At 37.0% G+C, this 14,272-nt stretch overlaps 1 protein-coding gene across 10 annotated transcripts in view; it reads right to left on the reverse strand.

Annotated features, from left to right (window-relative positions):
- Rapgef6 (Rap guanine nucleotide exchange factor 6) overlaps positions 1-14,272 on the reverse strand; it is a 174,003-nt gene that overhangs the window by 118,470 nt on the left and 41,261 nt on the right. For 9 of the 10 annotated variants that reach the window (XM_085694951.2, XM_085694949.2, XM_085694952.2 and 6 more), the window contains one exon: positions 4,202-4,271. The exons of the other annotated variant lie outside the window; for it this stretch is intronic. In XM_085694951.2, the coding sequence (XP_085551077.2) occupies positions 4,202-4,271 (70 nt within the window). The remainder of the gene's footprint in view (positions 1-4,201; positions 4,272-14,272) is intronic. 10 annotated transcript variants of the gene reach the window in all.

The following is a 14,272-nucleotide window of genomic DNA, read 5'->3' on the forward strand; positions in this document are numbered from 1 at the left end:
TGGGTTAAGAAAAATAAGGTTTGATGAAAATGCCTTAACTTTAAAATTTAAGTAAGAAGATATGTTACTTTGGAGAAGAGGTTTTGCTTTTATTTTCTGCGGAAAGTGAGAGGCTGTGCATTCATCCGGGTTAAGAAAAATAAGGCTTGATCAAGGAAGAAAGACCCCCTAAAAAATCTCCAATGGTAACAGATGACCCAAATGATCAATGTTTCTGAGTACATTTGTTGCAGTTTCCTGAGTTCTACATCCAGAACAGCTTCAAGACTGCCGGAATACTCCAGTAAGCACTTGGCTATAATCCAAAATTTTCTTTGGGTCCCTGTAAGATTATCAGCACCCCCAATCAGCAGGAAGTAGCCTAGAAAACTACACCCATATTTCCAAAAAATGGATTATGAATGTTTGTTTTTTGTTTAATGTGCTGGTTACAAGTTGTTATGGATAATGATCAGGAAAAAAACCTAAACAAAGAAAATTAGATTCAAGGTTCTTGTTTTTTTTTTTTTGGGGGGGGGGGGAGGCCAGGCAGATAGGTGTTTATTTAGATGCCACACTTTTGTCTTTTAGAATGGTTCCATGAGTGTTCTATTTTATTTCCTGCCATTGAGATATTTAAAGAGTACAGTCTCGTCAATTTGTAGAATGCCCTCTAATTTAATTTGTTTAGTAATTTGTGAGAGTTTGGTTTAAATATGAATGCTGAGCAAGAATACATCCCAGAAAAGCCTTTTGTCCTTTTCAGTGTTGTTACACAGGAACACTGCACGGTTAGAGGACATATGATGGCAGTAGCAATAACTACTACTCTGGGAAAAATCCGTCGTATTTTAGCATCAGAAATTTAGTAATGTTCCCTTCATAAATAATTTCGAGGGACATACTCTGCAATGACCTAAGTATTCTGTTCCCTAATCAAACATTAGCCTCCCTAGTTTTTCCAATTTTAAACCAAGTGCTTCCTATTTGCTAGCTGGCATTCTACAAACAAGGAGAGCTATCTCACCTTTCTTCTTCATTTTTTCATTATTGTCAAGGTTTTAACTTCTTGTATGACATATGAAGGTACCATTATTATTACAAAATTTTATTTGGATTCCCAAATATCCTAGGTTTGACCAATGGGAGTGCTTTTGATCTGACTCAAATATTTAAATTCTCTTAAATATTTCCTTTACCTTGTTGTCAGGTAATAAAAACTGTCTTATTTGGATAAAGACATATAGAAGGGAAATCCACTGATAAATATTTTTAAAATGTACATTTAATACATGTATACATCAAAATTCTAGCCAATAATTTTCCTCATTAAATATGTACATATATTTGTACCAGGCACTGGTGGTGCACGCTTTTAATCCCAGCACTCAGGAGGCAGAGGCAGGCAGATCTATGAGTTCAAGGCCAGCCTGATATACAAAGCGGTTCCAAGATACCAGGACACAGAGAAACTGTCTCGAAAAAACCCAAAAACTACACAACAACAAACAAAACAAAGCAAAAAAACCAAAACTCATACATGTACACACAAATATTTGTATATTAGTATTCTTGCTAGCAGTACTTGTTTCCTCACGCTAGTACTTTTGCTTCTCTCCTTTTTTTTTTAATCTTTTGAGACAAGCTCTTAGGTAACTCATGCTACTTCCAATTTATTATATGGTTTTGAACTCATGATCATCATGCCATCATCTACTCAAGTGTTGGAATTATAAAAATTCTAAGTTTGAATTATCATGCCTGTCTTCTAATTAGTTGTATTTTCTATGTTATGGGTAAACAATTCTTAAGACAATTTTTCTTAACATTTTCTTACATTATTTAGCACGCACTCACACAGGCACACCAGCCACACCAAGTGTGGAGATCAGAGAACTCTTTCTGGAATGCAGGCTGTCAGACTGGTGGCAAGCACTTTTACATGCTGAACATCCCACCAGCCCAATGCTTAAACAATAATGAGTAAATTAATAGATACATGATAATGTAAGCAAACAAATTCTAACTCTTAGTAAAAGGATATTGTTAAACACCAGAATAAACTATGAGTTTTAAACAGAAATCTCTATGGAGAAATTAACACAGATATGTGCACATGTGTTAGACAGGACTGACATGTATTTCACTGAGGGAGAGAAACTAGGCATAACCAGCAGCCAGAGCATGGCTGATTCCTAAACATTTTCTAAAAGAACAACAAAATCTAACCAAACCTCCTTTACAGAAAAGACTAATACTTCCAGGCTTAAAGCAGCATTATATAATGTTAAGATGAGACTGTAGCTTAAAAATTTACTGACTTTTTCTTACAGAGACATGCAGCCATATACAGCGTCTGTGGGCACTAAGACCTGCTGCACACGGACTGGAAGAGGACTGCTGTCCTAGCACCACGACTTCCCACATGTATGAAAAATGGTAAATGTGCCAAACTAAGGGTGGTATTCTTGTCAAACCCTTTAATATATACACTTAAAGAAGGAATTTTCATGCCATACTGAGTATTTCAGATATCCAATGCTTAAAGAAAAGTGAAAGTCCATGCCTCAAACATAACTGACTGAACATGTACTACCTACACAGACAGCCCTTTGCAAATATACTAAACATCCCTTCATCTGTCATTTTTTTTCTTTCCTTAGAGTCCTAATTAACTACAGTCACCAAAAAAGTGAGTAAGAGGTAAGAGTTAGAAAGTGACCATGTTCAGTTTTACAGCAGTGAGGTGTTATGGTCACCTATTTTATTATTAGATATCTTTAATACCCTCTTGCTTTATCTACTTTATAAATTAAACTTTATGAAAAAATATGCATACATAGAAAGAGAAAAAAAGACAGTACATAGATGGTTTGGTGCTATGTGCTATTTTAAGCATCTACTCAGGAACTTAGAATGTACTTTCCTGAAGCTAAGGGTGGGAGACACAAACGAAGACATCATTTTTTTTTCTTCTAGGAGCTTAAATTACAGGAGGTTTAATGCAATCTGATGATGTGTGATCCACTTTGAGGAAGAGAGAACAACTTAAAGACATCAATCTGACTACACCACCATGAAATGGCAAATTGGTTTAGTTTCAAGCATTTACAAAAATGCTTAAGAGTCAACCTTAGCTGGGTATGGTGTATACCGTTAATCCCAGCACTGTGAAAGCAGAAACAGGAGGGTCTCTCTTGGCCTAGTCTACATAACAAGCCTGAAGCAAGCCAGAGCTACATAGCGAGACCTCATCGCAAAACAACCATCATAAATAAAAGAAACAAGAAGCCAACACCACTTCACAACACTTCCCATCAATCACAAGACAAGGCATCTACAGAGATGCTGGTAGGACAAGAAGTTCACTTAGTGTATGTTATTTTCTAGACAGTTCTCAGAATAAGGTAAAGATGACTGTTGGAGTTGTTTTCCTTTAAAGACATTTTGGAGGTGAAGAGATGGCTAAGTGGTTAAGCACTTCTGAGTTTTGCTCCCAGAACCTTATGGCAGCTCACAGGCACCTGTATCTACAGTTCTAGGGCATTTAATACCCTTTTCTGACTTCTGTGGACACTTGCACATGTGGTCTACTTATACACATGCAAGAGAAACAATCACACACATAAATATAAAAAAATCTTTAAAAAGTTGGATTTTATAAAGTTATAGCTAGCTACCTTTATGGCCTCTTATGGAAAAACAAAAAGAATTATTCATTAAACACAAGCCCAAATGAAAGATCATAATAAATTGTTAAAGGGCATAGAATTAGATTTAATCTATTTCTTACTTAGGCCTATTTTGCATGTGCCATTATTTTTCTCCAAAGTCTTTCTTTCAAACCATTCCAAATGTACAGACTAAATCAATGGCAAAGAAGAAAACACCAAAAATAAATATGGCCCTTTAAAGATACATGAACACATGCACACACACACACACACACACACACACACACACCACAAAAGTCTGTATTTTAATTTTCAGGTAGAACAGTAAAGAAAGTTGCCAATTTTGGGATATGTTATCTCTATTATCATGTTGTACATTATTTCAAGGATGAAGGAATTTTAGAGAAAAGAATACATAAAGCAGCACGGCTGTGATGCTACTTAAACATTGTCTTAGATCATGGACAGGTAACTGCCTTGGATATTTATAGTCTACCATAGTTAGAATTGAAACTGAAGCATATCAAAAAAACAATTCAGCGTCTTACCACAATCATTTCTGAAGGTTCTAATACAAGACAATCACATCCTCTTTTTCCTCCAAACTGCTTACCAAAACTACAAAAACAGAAAAACAATTTCTTTAGCAGAAGTTATAATAAATTTTAAAATGGGGGAGAAATAAACAAAAACTCTGAGACATTAACCAAGAAATACTAGTCTTCTTGGAATTTTCTAACAAAATGAAACACACACACAAGAGTTCCTCTTAATTGTTCAAATTTAACAACTCAACACAATTCTGCATAAAATTTTTCTAAAATTTCTTTCTTTATTTTGTTCCCATAATTGTTTATAAAAGATATTAGCCTAACCTCAAACTCTAAACACTTAACGAAGACTAAACTAAAATAAAACCATTTAAGATGTAATACTATAATTATATGTTTTATAATTTTTATAACTGTTACATTAGACAACAGACATAGAAACAAAAAAAATTTAACAAGGAAATACGGATAGACAAAATGATGTACGTTTTAAAAAAGTGTTGCCAGCCATCAGTCATTTCTGAATTGAACCTTAAGAAAGACCACACTGACAGAAGTGCTCCATATGCTTCACCTAAGAAAGATTTCTAAACAAATAAAAACTAAAAAAGAAAAAAGAAAAGCTAGGCTTTAAAAAGATAAAGTATATTATTTTTTTTAAAAAACAAAGAAAGCAGAAAATAACTTGTCAAACACATGAGACACAAAGATTAACTGTACAGAGTATACTTAAACTTGAGAACAACCTAAAACATTAGTACTGTGATCAACTATAAAAATATGTAAGTAATGGGGCTGGAGAGACAGTTCATTGGATAAAAGCACTTTTTGCTTTTACAGAGAAGCTGGGTTTGGTTCCCAGCAGTCACATGGTGGTTCACAACCTTCTGTTAACTCTGGTACTAGAGGATTTTACACTCTCTTGTGGTTTCCACTGGCACCAAGCACACATATGTAGAACAAATGCTCATACATATGAAACAAAAAATATATCTAAGTAAAATACTGCTTCTATATTTAGTAACTTAAAGGGGAGGGGAAAGATGCTAATAATTAAACTAATACAAAGTTACTCAAATTAAATACAAAGTCATTTATAAGGAAAATTATATAACTTTACCAATGAACTGGAACCAGGGCCCAAATGTATAGTGAAAAGTAGCACACACTTTTCTTAATCTGAGTTTTTTTAATCTGAATTTTAAAAATTTTTAAAAATTTTAAAAATTTTTAAATTTTTAAAAATTTTAAAAATTTTTAAATTTTTAAAAATTTTTAAAAATCTGAGATTTTTTTAATCTGAGTTTAAGGCCAGCCAGTGCTACACAGTAAGACCCTGAACTGTACCCTGCAAAAAATTTCAATGAAATTACTTTTGAATGTTAAAAAAAATCACTTATTTTTAAGGAAAAGAATTGTATATATTTTCTGAATTCAGCCTTACATTACCTAATGCAAAATGCTGAAATCTAAAGAAATTTCATGCAACACAGAATATTAGGAACTGTATATACTCTCTTAAATGAAAATACAAAAACAAAAGAAAAAACATTAAGAAAATATGTGCAGCAAGTTTCCAGATACTAGAAGATAGGCAGAAAAGGGGTAGCAGCTATGAGAGAGAAAGTAGAAGCAATGTGGATCCTGTGAAATGCTTAGCTTACTATCCTTCCTACAGGTATTCTCAACACTACACAAGAAGCAGCTACTGAATTGAAAGACAGCGGCTGAATTTTTAGGGGGAAAAATGCTTCAAAGTTTTCAAATTTGTCAAGTTAGAGCATCAGAAAAGAGATGGAGAGGCAGAGAAGGCATATACAAAGAAAAGAAGGGAGTGGACACATACACAGTTTATGCACTTTGGAAATCTCTGGAAAGGTCCTTGAGTCTGAAGTTGAGTATTGTACTGTGGTTCACAGCATATACAACGGGTATGTGAGAAAAAAGAGCCAACTGAAAAGCACATAACACACGGATATTTAGTATCATTCTCAGAAATGCATTTTTAAATAATGACATTACTAAAGTCCTGAGGAAGTGCTGAATTTGATCTCACAAGTTTAAAAGGCTCAAAATAATCAACTAGGTAGCTAGAATTATGGTAGAACAATTCCTACTACTAACTGAAGCAATATAACCAAAAACATAATCCAATTACATAAAATGTACGACATCAGACATTAAATTAATAAAATAACTAAAATACAATTCTCTCCAAATTGTACAGATCCAATGCAATTACAATAAAAGAAAATCCCAAAAAGTTAATCTCAAAGACTGACACAACACTCCAACAATCCAAAGATTTATACAGAAATGTCAAGAATCTACTATAATTGAAACAAAGGTGGAAAACAAATCTGGAGTGTCCACATTATCAAACTACATGACACAAGGATATTTCAGATGATGAAGCAGTGAACCAACTCAAGGAAACAGGCCAAGAAGAACAGGGAAGCCCACACATACATGCTCCAATTGATTTTTTGTTTGTTTCTTTTGTTTTTGGCTTTTCAAGACAGGGTTTCTCTGTGTAACAGTCTTGGCTATGCTGGCTTTGTAGAGCAGGCTGGCCTTGAACTCACAGAGATCCACCTGCCCCTGTCTCTTGAGTGCTGGGATTAAAGGCCTGCACCACTATCATCCTCTCCAATTGTTTTTGTAACAAAAGTAAAGTGTATTCAGTGGGTTAGGGAAGCAGCCTTTTTTTCCCTTTTTAAGTAAATAGTGCTAAATAAGTAGCTAATTAATACAGAACAGCTAGCAACATGGCTCAGCAAGTAAAGAAGCTTGTCGCATGTATTAACAACCTAAATTTTATTTAGTCTCAGGACCCACACAGAGGAAGGAGAGAAACAAGTCCTCCAAGCTGTTCTCAAATCTCCACATGTGTGCTATGGCACACATATAAACAAACAAATAAAAATCATGAAACCAAAAAAGGGGAGATTCAGTAAAACACCATGAGCAAAAAATTAATCGGAAATGGTCAGAGATAAGCAAAAAGAACAGTCCTTAAGGTAAATTTTTTTTGTACATGATTTATATTAGGGCTACAAGAATGCTAACTGCTTGTCTACAATTTTTACCTTGTTTTGGATTCTATCAATAGTTTTCTGTTCTTAAATTATCAGGCAGTTTTGCATGTCATTTTATCATAATATGTTTTATTAATTGATTTTTGGATGTACAACCAATCCTGTATTTGGAAAGTTCTTATGTTGGTAATGCAATATTTGAAATACATTCCTAAGTTCAGTTTATTATTTTGTTAGCATTGTCTGCATGTATTGATCCATCCTCCGCCTAAAATTCCAACTGGCCAGGAATTTGCTAAGCAGAACAGGCTGTCCTCAAACTCATAGAGATAAACCTGCCTCTGCCTCCCTAGTGCTGTGATTAAAGGTGTGAGTCATGACACGGAATTCTTACTTGGGATGCTTTTCTCTAGCATTGGTGGTGGCTATAATGGCTCAAAGCAATAAACTGAAAACATTCTTCTATTTTCCAGGAGTTTATATATGAATAATTTGTCTTTGTGTTTAAAAGTATTCAGCAGTAAAGCCTGCAAAAGCCTCGGCTTTCTCTTTCTTCAGCTGTTTCTTTTGAGACCACTTTGAGAATGTTAGGTCCTTGCAAGATTTGCTCAATTTATTGATGTAAAGTTCCTAAAATTCCCTTTGAATTACCATCACCTTGTTCATGTTCAATTTTGGTAATATCATTTCCTTTTTCATGGTCAAATGTCAGGTTTATAGATTGTTGACTTTCAAAAGAATTAACTTTAAATTTAATTAAATTTAAATTTTTTAACTTTAATTGATTTTTTATTATTATATCCTATCTTTTCAATTCACCGATCCATCCTCACTTGAACCTTCCTTTGATCTTGAATTTTCTTTTGTTTTTGGAGGTCCATCATTCCTAGGGTAGTTCAATATCAGGCAAATGCATACTGGGGTCATGTGTGGAACGTGTAAAGCAAGGTCCTTTCCACCTAATTGCTTTCAAGTTCCATTTAATAGGTTATCTACAAATACTTGACACTTTACATATTAAACTGATGATAACAGATAACTTACTTGTTCAAGATGAGAAGGAATTTTCTTAAGAATTTAAGTTGGATGAGAATTGGAAACTTAAAGATGACCTGAGACTATTTCTGAACTACTCATTTAGAATCAGGCATGGCAGTGCAAACCTGCAATCCTGGCCCATGAGGCAAGAGGCAAGGGAATTGAAAGTTCAGGTCACTGGGGATACAGATAAGTTCCATGCTATCTTTGGCTACCTTGCTAGACTCTGTCTTAAAACAAAGAAATAAAACTTCCTAATAGAGTCAAGGCCACAGAGCACACATGTTCTCTGCCCACAATGCCTCTCTCCTTCATTTGAAAATCATGCTTATCTTCCCATTCCACAACAAAGTTTTCTTTCAATGGCACACGGGTCCTTGGGGGAGGGGAAAGCTACTCACAATTCATCTCTATCTTTTCCCCTAAAGACATTAGTTACTCATCTCATTGTCAAGTTCAAACACAAATTAGAAGTATTTCAGAAAGGGTTTTGTTCTGGTTGCTCCTTCCCCCATATACTTAACACAAACTAGAGTTATGTGGGAAGCCGAACCTCAATTCAAAAACTACCCCTATCAAATTGGTTTAGGCAAGGCTGGAGGAGAGTATTTTCTTGATTAATAATCAACATGAGTGCCCAGCCAGCCTTCTGTGTGCAGTGCCACCCCTCAGCAGCATTCCTCTATGGCTTCTGCTTCAGTCCTGCCCTGACTTCCTTCCCTGATGGACTATGATATGGAATGTAAGTTAAAAAGAATCCTTTCCTCCCCAAATTGCAAGAGAAATGCAAGACAGGTTTATTCTGGTATATAGTTCAGGGGCTATATTCCATCCTTTCTGGAAAGACACAGCAACAGGAAGGTGAAGCACCTGGTTACACTGGGTTCAGAGTCAAGAAGCAAAGCAAGGAACAGTCATGTTCATCTGGTTTTCTTTTTTATTCACAATGATCACCCTGTCCATAGAATAGCATCACTCATAGAGGGGAAGGGGATTCTTTTCATGTAGATTAACCTAATATGATAACATCTCACATACATGCCTAGAAGTTTGTTTCTGTGACAATTCTAAGTACCACACCAAGATGACAAAGTTTAACCCTCATATCTGATGTCTTACATAGACAGGATACTTAGTTGTTGAATCAAACAAAGGGATATTTGATTCAAATTCATGTGTTAAATTTTATTTTAAAAGCAAATCCAATGAAGTCTTGCTTTCTTGATCCAGTGTTAGATTTTACTATGAAAAGTAAAGGTTAAACTCAACTTTATTTAGAAATAATTTTCACACATGAGGCTAGGGAGAGAGGGCTGGAGTAATGTGTGTACTACACAAGTATGAGACCTCATTCTGGATTCCCAATAACCACAAAAGCCAAGTGAGCAGTGGTACACATCTGCAAACGCAATGCTGCAGGAGGTAACACAGGTCTCTGGAGTTTACTGGCTAGACAGTTCAGTCAGTTGGTGAACACCAGGTTTTGAGAAACCCTGTATCAAAATATTAGTGGGAGAGCAAATGACAAAAACATCTGACATCAGTCCTCTGGCTGTCAGGACACACCTATGTAAATGTGTACATACACCACACAAAAACAAAATTAATAGAATAAATACATTTCAACAACTAAAGGGGTCAACTTAAATATTAAAACATTCTTACCAGGATAGTATGATTTCTCAAAAAAAAAATTCCTACATGTTTAAAGTTGTTAGTATCTAGGCACACCTTGGTCCGGCCCCTTGGGAACCTTGCACTTCACCCCTCTGTGCATGGAAAGCAGTTCCCTGACTGTATGCAGGTGCAAAAGTCCCTTTACGAGATAAGCTCCGCCCACTCCCTCTTTCTTTCTGCCATTTCCTCTGAGGAGGCAGCTCTCTACCTCCCTTCTACCCTTTTTCCTTCTCAATAAATTCCACACTCAAGCTCCGCATGGAGCATTCTGCTACCTGTTGTGTTCTGAACCCACCCACCATGGGACCCACCTTTCAGGGCCCCTCTCATGTCCTACCATAATAATGGTATCTGTGACACTTGGCAGGTTCTTCTATCAGTTCCTCCTGCCTGGCTGTTTTGAAGAGCAACAGACCCTGTAATTTCCAACCCAGTGGGTCACTTTTTCAACTCAGGATCACTGGATTTCTATACCCAATATCAACAAAACAGGCAGCAGTGGTAGGTCCCTCTACCTCCTGCCATGCCTCCATGAAAAGATTTGCCTCTAACTATGGTTCCTTACCTTCTGGCTCCAGTTGAAAGACCCAGTACTGGGGAATCAAGGGTCTCTCATGCTTAGAGCCCTTCAGGATCCCATCCACACAAAACAATGTAGGGGTATGGCATGGCATACACCCACTCATTCCCCAAAGCATCTAGACCTTGCAGGTGACCACCCAAGGCCAGCTTGAGCCGTGGTCCATAATGAATGGAGTTCAGTCTCTCGACCTTATCTCTACCTCACCTGTGGGAACTGCCCCGCCCCAATAAATTAAAACACATAGCCACTTATGGACACCCTACATTCTGCCAGTGATACAGTAGTTGAAAGTGTGACCTCTGCTTTTTTTCTCGCTCTTCTGTTTGTCCTTTCCCACCTGTGCCACCATACCATCCAGTCACAGGGTGGCAGGGTGGCAGGCACCACCCTGAACAAACCAATCCAATCACAGTTCTCCCTTGTTCTTTCCAGTCCACTTCATGTATTAAAGAATGTGTAAATGGTGTGACCACACAGATGTAATTCTGTTTTAAATGTCTGTTTTACATGTCCTGTATGTTTGTCTTGTTAATTGGATCTGTTTAAAATTTGCATGACTGCTCTAAACATGTGGTTTCTCAGTGCCTTGCAACACATGAACAGGTGCCATCTTGGCTAAGGGCAGGTCAGATGACCTTACAGCCATATTTGCTATGGGCAGCCACATGATGGCTGCCTCCTAGGTCTCCCAGCTTGCAGGAAAACCACCCACCTGCCTGCTCTACCTGCAGTGGATCTTTTCTCTTCCACTTGCAAGGAATCCGTGACTTTGATTTTCCATATTTTTCTTTGATCCAAAGACCTGCAAATGTCTGTCTACTCTTTCGTTAAATGCCCTGTCTCCTTGTTACAAAGTCAGAGATGAAAAAGACAGCTTCCTCTCATTCACTTTCATTTAATTTTAGTGTGAACGTAAGCTAACTTTAATTCTGTATGTGTATCTGTGTATGCAATTAAAATTTAACTGTGCATATGCGAAACTCTGTTCTTTGTATCTCCTAGATTAAAGAAGCAATAAGTCTCAAATATTTTAAATTGGTATATACTTTTAAATAATGATAAATATATGGTTAGGTCTATTATAACAAACTGTGTATGTGATTCAACTCTGCTTTAAAATATATTCTACATAGCAATAAAAATTTAAGGTTGTAAGAATCTATTTCAGATTAACAAAAGCTAACCTAGAGATTTCCTGTAAGCTGTTCTTCACAATTGTCACTTTTTACTGCTAAGCTTCTAGTGCAAAAGATTTTCCTTAACATCTTTGTCCTTCGCAAGTATAAATCTGACCTGCTAAGTTAAAACCAGTTACGGTCAAGCTGGAAGATTCTGGGTAAAACATTCCTCCACAACCTCTCAGCTCCAACTCTTCAGGCAGATCCTGCACTCATGTCATTATAGTTATAACTCATATATACCCAAATATATACCCAACAGATAGCCCTTAAATGCTCAGGGATCTGAGTATTTCCTCCAAAGAAATCAGATGGGCACAGAACTTCCATCCATCCGCAATTCACTTCATCAAGTGAAAGTGCTAGCCACTGAGCAAAACTGCCTTTCATCTATACTCTGTAAAGACCTCTCCAGACTATGGATGACAAACACTGAAATTGACTGCCTTGAGTTGCCTAAACCAATGGAAAGCTGGTCTTCCAACAAGCTCCTAATCCACAGGATCTTAAGCCTGTCACTGCCAGCTGAAAGACAGATGCTGCCCTAGGACCTGCCCTCAATGACCATGGAGGACCCCGGGGTGGCTGTCTAGGTAATCAATCTGGTCTCTGTCATTTTTAAATCAACAACTCAGGTAAAACTTATCCTTCTCAAGATCTCTGATGCAGTTTTACGATTGATAGCTTTGCCAGCTTAACAGCAGGAACCAAGGCTAAAAAAAAATCTAGACACAATTTACCTTTGTTACCAGGCTCAGATAACAAACTCACAAAAACAGATTTCTCCTGAATGATAAGGTGATGTCATAACAATGGAAAAGGAACGGGTGCTTTCAGTCACTTATGTAAAAATGCAAAGCTTAAGCTGTGAGGATCTGAGGATGGATGTTTTAGGGTCTAAGAAGGTTGTTAAGGTGTGCAAATACAAGTTATTAAAGTGTATACATGCACGTTATAAAGGTCTGAGGATAAAGCTTAAGTAATAACTAAGGCAAGTGATTTGAGACATTTGAAAGAATAAAATACGTTCCGTATTTCTTTTTCATTATGCTACTGCTATATTAGGACTCCAAGAGTCCACAATCAATAATCAATAAATTCTGATAAGCTATTAATCTAGCTGTCATAACTGCAAGGTCAAGATTTTAAATTCTCTTTGGTGGTTTTCTAACTAACCTCAAAGATACTTTTCATTGTGCAAAAACATCTGTCACAGTCATTTCTGGCATAAATATACTTCCATTTAAATTTCAGTACAGATTATAAAAAGTGGAAATGCTAATGTGTCTAAAACTTCTGTTTTCACAAACTCAAAGAATTCTTGAAAAGTTCCAGGGAGCCGAAATTGGATGATTCACCTCAAACAGATCAGACGCACCCCTCCCTCAACTACCAGGCCTTAAGAGTCCAACCTTCCCTTGGTCCTGACAACCTCCCACTCAATCACCAGGACCTAAAGAAAATCATCTTTTCATAAAGTTAATCTTGTCCTCTGATCTGCCAACACCTCGACAGGTCCAAGAGACACTGGACAAGTTCCACAGAGCCTGGGCAGCAGTGAAACAGCCAGCTACCCTAAGACATGCCAGCATCCCAGTTTTCTCAGGTTCCCCAAAATTTCAACTCCTACAAATCGGCAAGAAGCATCTTGAGACCTTGACACATTCATTCCCTTAACCTGCCACGCCTAACTCCCCACCTTAATGAAAAAAAGAAGGGAAAAATATTAGTATCCAGGCACATCTTGGACCTGCCTCTGGGGAACCTGGCACCTCACCCCTGACTGTACATTGGGTGTAAAGGTCCCTTAAAGAGCCAAGCTTGGTCCACTCCCTTTCTTTCTTTCTCCCCAAAGAGGCAGTTGTGTGTCTGTCTGTCTGTCTCTGCCTCTTTCCCTTCCCTCTCTTCACTCTACCCTCCTCTCCTCTCAATAAATTCCACACTCAAGCTCTGTCTGCATGGCATATTCTGTTACCTTCTGTGGTTTGGACCCAACTGCCAGGGGCCCACTGCTAAGGGTCTCTTTTGCATTATATAACAACAGTGATTTATGCATTTTTCCCCTTTGATATTTGTGGTGGTATGAAAGAAAGTGATCCCCAAAGAAGTGGCACTAATGAGATATATGGCCTTGCTGGAGTTAGGTGTGGTTTTGTTGGAGGAAGAATGTGACTGTGGAGGCGGGCTGTTAGCTCTCATATATGCTCAAGTCACACCCAGGGAGACAAAGATATAAAAATCCCAGTTCCTTCTCCACCACCATGTATGCCTGTACACTGCCATGTCACACCATGATGATAATGGACCGAACCTCTGAATTGTAAGCCATCCAATTAAATGTTTTCTTCAAAAGAGTTTCAATGATCATGGTGTCTCTTCACAGCAAGAGAAACCCTAACCATACCAATGTCTTAATCATTTAAATCAATTGATTTTTCTACATCAAACTATCTATACATTCTGAAAGAAATTCACCTTAAACTTATTTTCTACATTCTAGACTGAATTTAATACTCAAGTTTGGAAATTCTGTTTTCTTAGTGAGATATTAACC

This window comes from Myodes glareolus, chromosome 9 (assembly GCF_982192425.1).
Source record: "Myodes glareolus chromosome 9, mMyoGla1.1, whole genome shotgun sequence".
NCBI classification, from domain to species: domain Eukaryota; kingdom Metazoa; phylum Chordata; class Mammalia; order Rodentia; family Cricetidae; genus Myodes; species Myodes glareolus.